This window comes from Physeter macrocephalus, chromosome 12, assembly GCF_002837175.3.
Source record: "Physeter macrocephalus isolate SW-GA chromosome 12, ASM283717v5, whole genome shotgun sequence".
Lineage (NCBI taxonomy): Eukaryota > Metazoa > Chordata > Mammalia > Artiodactyla > Physeteridae > Physeter > Physeter macrocephalus.
Window position 1 is genome coordinate 83,575,865 of NC_041225.1, and position 7,523 is coordinate 83,583,387.

Genomic DNA, 7,523 nt, shown 5'->3' on the forward strand with positions numbered 1-7,523 from the left:
ATTTTCACACTATGCACTTTACTTGAAATCCTGGCAATTTCTTTCCTTCTATATATTGACATAAACATTGTTTGGCTTCCCTTTGCTGCTTACAAGAGAAGAAAACACCCAGATATCTATAAATATAGTATTTATGTTTTACTACTGAATCTCAAAATTAGTTGGGACATTGACAAGAATTTAATTTGACCGTTGAGTGGAAAAGTATTTCTCTGAAAAGATGAAACCAGTGGGCTGATGCCTTAAATGTGAAGGTCTGAACAGATGGAAATTCCCAAGATGCCCAGGAGCCCAGTCTTTGCACAGTCTCCAGCACCAGTATCATCTGAAAAGGGGAAAAAATTTTAAAGAAAGAGAATTAAGAAATTACTAGAATTCAGAAAACCAATGCCCTTTTGTAAATATCTTGACTAGGGGGTGTACATGTAATTTCATGTTACCCAAGATTTTAGCTATACTTGTATTGCAAAGAATAATAATATATTAGCTTAAATATACTGACAATTCCTGGAAGTGCTCTCTGGCTCAACTCGATTAATGCTATGACATTCTGCATTAATGGCATGCCTGCATGCCTTTACTTATAAGTACTAATGACCTTATGAAAAGTAAAAATATCTTAATTTTTTCTGGGCAATAGAAAGGTGATAAATGTTAATTCTTTTCTTCTTTACCTTCCACTACTCTGGGGAATTTCTCTTGTTACCTTTGCCATCTGTGATCCAGCTTTTCTTTCACTCTGTCACTCTGCCATATTTAGCAATTTTGTGTAAAAATACCAGTAATGACTGCAGTGACATATGTTACCTGCATGAATCAGAGTTTTTTATTCCCTGTCTGTCAGTCCACTTTGCCTGCTCTTTCTTGGACCAATTTTATCTTAGATGCTGAGACTACTTTTAAACTTTTTTGAGAAATAATTGACAAGTATATCTGTGTATATTTAAAGTGTACAACATGATAATTTGATATACATATACACTGTAAAACTCAAGATAGCACATCCATCACCTTGTGTAGTTAACATATGTAACTCTTTTGTGTGTGTGTGTGGGGGGGGTAAGAATGCTTAATATCTACTCTCAGCAACTTTCAAGTATGCAATACCATATTATTAACTAGAGTTACCATGCTGTACTTTAGAGAATCCAATAGTCTTTCCTTTGTCCCCAGGAATCTTTTTTATTCCATCCTCTGTCTTAAGTCACTAACTTCTCAATCAGACTATGTGTTCCTTGGAGGCAGAGTTTTTTCTTTTCTGTGTCTCCCTAACATTTAGCACTATTTCCACACATGGTAGATATTTAATTCCCAAAGTAAACCAAACTGAGTCATGTTTCATGTTTATTTGTATTTCACACAGCACCTGGCAGAGTGGCTGACATATTGGAGCTGTCAGAAAATATCTGGTGAAGGAATGATTTATTGGTACTCACGTATCTTTTCAGCCAGTTCCCCTTTGTACAAGGGGATATGTTCGCAGAGCTGCCTGATGGGTGATCCAAACAGGAACCAATCCACATTTGTGATCAGAGACTGCAGTGGGTTATACTTGACCCAGATGTATTTGTCGGAGAACATGTTGTTCAAAGCCTAGATCAGTAGGAGTGGAATAGGATGAAATAAATTGATGTAATCTGGTGTAACTTATTCTCTTTTGAATTATTAAACAGGAGGTGGTCAGGAATCTCAAGATATCATCTCTTTTTGACCACTTGGTCTGTAGAGATACCTCATTATTACCAATGTTATTTTTCAGCTGATGACAATGAAACCCAGAGAGGGTGAATCCTGTGCCCGATGAAAAAACACAAAAGGAGAAATAAACCTCAGATTCCTAGCCTCACACAGTGTTTATTTATTCTCACTATACTGTATTTATTTGCACCATTGAGTCATTGGATATCATCACTCATTTTTTCTGCCAATCACTATTTCTTAAAGCCTTGCTCTGAGAAGAGAATGTTTAGTCCTTTCTACAAAGACACTGGAATTTATTGTAAGTTTTTGTATTGGGGGATGTATGGTGGAACTCAACCTAAGAGATTTATTCCTGCTCTAAAATCAATAAATGTGAAGATGCTTTAAAGTGGAGGGTACCATATCCACAATAAGGTATGATATTATGATCTTCTCCCTTATCCTCTTCATTTCTCTATGGGCACTAGTATTCCCTGGCTCAAGAACAGGGAATACTTAGGGTTACCCCAGACTTACCTGCCTCTCAAAGATGTACCGTTTGAGTTGGTCCAGAGCAGGGATGGCCTTATGGTTCATCTTCAGGATGTAGCAGGCTTTTCGGGAGAACACCCTGGAGGCGATGTAGCCCTGAAGCAGCAAGAGCAACAGTTACTGCCCCTCCCAGTTCCCTGGGTTCTGAGCTTGGTGAGGATGGGCCTTGTGGAAAGCCTTGAGCATGCGTAGTGATATTTTCAAGCTGCAGTCAATTCTATCCATTAGACTTCTTTTACATAGTCCTTTTGCTTTTTCACTTGTCATCTCTATCTCTGAATTTGTGCAAACACATGATGTGTGCCCCACTTTTCATGTTTTGGGTCTACAGTTTGGGGTTTGAAAGCTTGAGAAAAAGCCACTCTCTGTCTCTTTCTATTGATTTTGTTCTGCCTTTTCCTCAATTTGGAGTAAATACGGTATTCTTTAGAACTGTGTTTTCCAATATGTTAGTTACCAGCCACATGTGGCCATTTAAATTTAAATTCAAATTAAATAAAATTTAAAATGTACTTCCTCTGTCACACATTTCAAGTGCTGAATAGCCACAAGTGGCTAGTAGCTTCCCTATTGGAAAATGCAGATATAGAGCATTTCTACCATTGCAGAAAGTTCTACTGGACCGTGATGCTTTAGAAGCTCTCCTCAACATACCCACACCCCCCTCACCCACGACACATACATTTTCATTGATTCTCCCCTCCCCTCCTTTACCATCTTCTATCTTTTCTCCACCTCAGACCCAAGCCGGCTGGATAAGGATGGGTTGGAGGAAGTTGGGATTGGAAGAACAATGGAGGGTGAGGTCCTTGGAGCCAAAAGGAACCTTCTGGAATCTTCAGAGTGGAATTTTCTGTACATAGTTCCAAATAATTATACAGCCTATAAGAGTGCAAATATTATAAATCTTTCTAGTTCCTATTTTTCAGTTCTCACAAATTGCCAGTCCCTAAAAACCAAAAATTGACTGAGGCTGAACCTGATTGATAGTGGAAGAGGTTTCAACCAAATTCTCACCTATTCTATTATGCAATTTTTTTAGCATATGCTAATTCACCTATGCTCTTTTTTTAAAAGATACTTTTGTTATTTCCCTGACATCTGCTTAAAAAGAATTTCAGCACAACTTCCTTGTAAACCATATCTTTCAAAGACTCTATGCTTTCAAATGTGTAGCGGAACTCCCAATACCAGTGGGGCAGAGGCAGTGAGGAGGTTTCTATAAGAAAAGGAGAAGAAAGTCACGTTCAAATGTCCAGTGCAATGGACTACAGACTACTTATATCCACAGTGCATAGCTCTCTCCAGAGGTGAAAGCAGGCTCATCACCCAGGTGGAACAAATGGAAAACAAACAGATGAATAAATGAATAAAGGACAGAATAAGTTTCCTGAGATTTAATGTTAATACCAGTAACTGAAACTTAGAAATAGTTTAATGTTTTTAGTTAACATATTTTCATTCTTCCAGAAGCAGTATGATTTACTGCATATACATAGTCAAATGTGTAGAGTTGTTCTGGATTTCTGCTACTTTGTGACTGCTTGCTTCATTATTGTTCTTTGCATAATTTTTTGTATTAGAAGCCCTACTTCATTCATTCAGGCATTTGACAAATATTTTTGAGAGCCTGTGTGCCATGCCTGGCCTTGGGTATTAGTCACTCTTCCAGGCACTTTCTGAGCCTGTAGTTAGCCAATATGATCGTGCTTTCCACCTGAAAAGGTCAAGAGAACTTGTATGCTTCCTGTCTCATCACATTTTTGCATTAGAAACGGTTTTGTTTGATTGGTTTTTAATCAATTGCTTGATTATTTAAAGGGAAAAGCAGGAGTAAGGAAATTGTGAAAGAATTGCAAGGATAGCTCCTGGAATTCAAATGCACAATAAATGGCTGCCCCTCCACCCTTTAGAAGTCCATTCTTGAAGAAAATAAAATATTGCTGCTTACATGTTTATAGTCAAAAATCGTGGTAGAGGAGCATGATCCTGCATGGATGTTAATCACGGCAGTATTTTTTTCATTGTCAATTGTCATTGTCTCCTGAATAGGGCCACCATTGTCAGTTGGGCTGATGATGTTATAAACCTAGATTGACAAAAGACATAATGGGTTTTTCATAAACTATGTGCATTTGAAAGGCAACCCTCCCTGCAAAGTAAAGCCTTCTATTGCTTCAAACAAGCGATTGAATCTTGAAACATCTCCACTGGCATCCCAGACCAAAAGTCCATGCTAAAATTAGAACGCAAAGGTCTTCCTCATAGCTCACTGTATTATATATGGGCAAAGCAATGGCATTACATGAGAAATGAAATTAACCACATTTTAAAGCAATGGGGTATGTTTTTTAAGGTATTATGATTGGAAAGAAATAACCAACCTCATTGTTTCTGTTATTGGTTATTTCTGGAATTTCATCCCACATAGGACATGTGGACTCTCTACTGTCCTTCAGATTATCTCATATCTTCTTTTTCCTCTCCCAATACCTCTAAGATATAAAGTCTATAGGGAACCAACTCACCTCATATCCATGAGATTGTGTCCCAAAGATGGCCAGTGCCACCAGAAATACCACCTGAAAAACCGACCAGTCACATCTATTCACAATAGGGCTGTCACTCAGGGTGCGAACATGAGGTGACATTGGACAAGACAAGCACAAATATCACAGAAAACATATGCTTAAGACACTGGTGGGAGGTCATGGATGGTCAACAGTCCACTTCCAAAATGTGAAACACACATTCATTCATTTGACAGGCATTTGTTGGGTTCATGCTATTTTTTAGGCACAGGTTCTACCTTTGTTACCAAATTCCCAACCCTTCCTAACAACACAGCCTTCTAGAAAGCATAGTTCTTATGCCAGAAAAAAAAAAAAAAAAAAACTTGGGGGAGGTGAGCAGTGAGGAAGGACTCATTTTACTAAGGGGAGGACCCTAGTGGTATTCACACTGGCTTTAGTATACAGGAGTCAAGTTTTGTTTTTTGGTTTAAAAAATGACTTAATTCCTTGAGATTGAGAGAGTAAGACAGATTTAAGTGGATTCATGGGTGATAGAGATACAATAGATTCCTAAAGGCAAACTATGAAAATCCGATGCTTGGAGGCATGATTAACTTTTGAGGCTGATATCAAGGAAAATCTCCACATTCTCCTTGGTGATACCATCAGACAAGTGTTAGGCCAGCAGACCGTGAGACTGACATGGAGGCACTGCTGACATTTTGCTACAGTTATATGAGAGACTCATCCAACATGCTGATCCTGGTTTTTTGTTCTCTCTTCTGAACATCGCAGTGCACTGCACTGTCATTGAAATTGCTGATGAAGGGGAAGGCAGATATGTTTAGGACCTGTCAGTGGGATATTCCTACTTCCTTTTGCATCTCACCAATAACATTTTTCTCCTGGTGACTGTGGGTAGAATGTCTAACATGGACCTATATGCAGCTGTCCAACCTGCCTACTTGCATAGGGACAACCTGGACTCCTGGACAACCTGGACAACCTCTGACACTCCTATGTATTCTGTTTAATGGATCTAATACAGGGGTCTGGATAGGTGGGTGAAGGGCTAGCCACCTTAGTGGTATGATTAGAGAGAGCTCAGGAAGTGTCCCCTGCCCCCAAGTAACCACTCACCCAACACCATGATTAATATACCACTGTTCCTGGTTTGTGTTTTAGGGTTAGGTATCCTCTTAGAAAATCAAGATACCTTGGGAGAGGCAACTCTTTAAGCTGACAGTCTTTAACACATTATGGGGAGGTATTATTTTGCTTTCTCCTTCAGTAGCTCAATGAGAATAAGGGATAGAGATTGGGGGAAGGAGTTCCATTCTGGATCAGAACATAGTCAACTAACCATCCATGGAGTACTGCAATATGGAGCTATGGGAGAATGGGATCAGGTCTGGGATCAGCTGGAGTGGTCATGGCAGGATTACTTTGCCATGATTGCTCCGGTAAGTGGGGCCTAAGATGGGGAAATTTCAAGACTAAATCCCACATTTACTGGCCTGGAGAAATCACATTCCTCTGTGCCTCAGTCTCCTCACCTATAGAATGGGGCAATACTACTCAGCTCATAGAATTGTTTAAGTGAATGGATGAAATGATTCATGCAAATGTTTAGCATAGGGCCTAGTATGCACTTGGGAAATGACAGCTGCCATTATTATTATTATAGATATTATTATTTTTTAATTTTTTTTAAAGAAGATGTTGGTGGTAGGAGTTTATTAATTTATTTATTTATTTTTGCTGTGTTGGGTCTTCGTTTCTGTGCGAGGGCTTTCTCTAGTTGTGGCAAGCGGGGGCCACTCTTCATCGCGGTGCACGGGCCTCTCACTATCACGGCCTCTCTTGTTGCGGAGCACAGGCTCCAGAAGCGCAGGCTCAGTAGTTGTGGTTCATGGGCCTAGTTGCTTCGCGGCATGTGGGATCCTCCCAGACCAGGGCTCGAACCCGTGTCCCCTGCATTAGCAGGCAGATTCTCAACCACTGTGCCACCAGGGAAGCCCCGGATATTATTATTTTAAAATCACTACTTCTCCTTTAGATAGTAAATACAGTTGTCCTAAAATGCCTACATTCCCTCCAAAGTTCATAATAAGGAATTATTATTAAAATATTACAAATTAAAGTTCCCTAGATATTTCCAATTTTTTTCTTTGTAATTTTTTAGTAAATATCTCAAGAAACAGACAATGGACAAATAAATATGGACAAATTAATATTCAACATTATTCCTGCCAAAAACAGCATTAATTCAATCACAGAAGTTTAGAAGCATGCAGTGTTTGTCTAAGACCCCTGAAAGCCAAGTCATATTGGATATGAGCATTCTCTGCAAGCAGCCACCGTAAGGGTATAAAGAAACGTAAACAGATACTCACAAGGATTTTCATTTTGCCTGAAAGGCAGAAGCTGCTGGAGCAAGTGAGGCTGCCCATGCAACTTCTACCCTTTATATTGGCTTTAAGGTGTGGAAATCTCTTTCCAGAATGATCACTTTGGAAAAAGCCATGTCCATATCATTGACACACCCCGGCAAACTCCTTTATCGGGATTGAGACCCAACCACATAACCTGATATCAGCAAAGCTCATTATTCACCAGTAAAAATTTGCCACTTGGTTACTCTGTAAATATTCCCTCTTATCTGCTCTATGTTGCATTTGAGAGTTCAATGTCCACCCTTTAAAAATATTACAAGATGCATGTTCTACACAAACATCTTGTCATCATTTATATCTAATATTCGTAAATCTCCCCTGA

The 7,523-nt window shown here is 39.2% G+C and overlaps 1 protein-coding gene across 1 annotated transcript; it reads right to left on the minus strand.

Annotated features, from left to right (window-relative positions):
• Window positions 1-241: 241 nt before the first annotated feature.
• GKN2 (gastrokine 2) lies at window positions 242-7,153 on the minus strand. The gene is made up of 6 exons (XM_007126728.1): window positions 7,142-7,153; window positions 4,761-4,814; window positions 4,184-4,321; window positions 2,218-2,328; window positions 1,437-1,593; window positions 242-325 (listed from the first exon to the last, which is right to left on the minus strand). The coding sequence occupies exons 1-6, from the start codon at window positions 7,151-7,153 to the stop codon at window positions 243-245; spliced, it is 555 nt and encodes a 184-aa protein (XP_007126790.1). The 3' UTR covers window position 242.
• Between the last annotated feature and the right edge of the window lie 370 nt (window positions 7,154-7,523).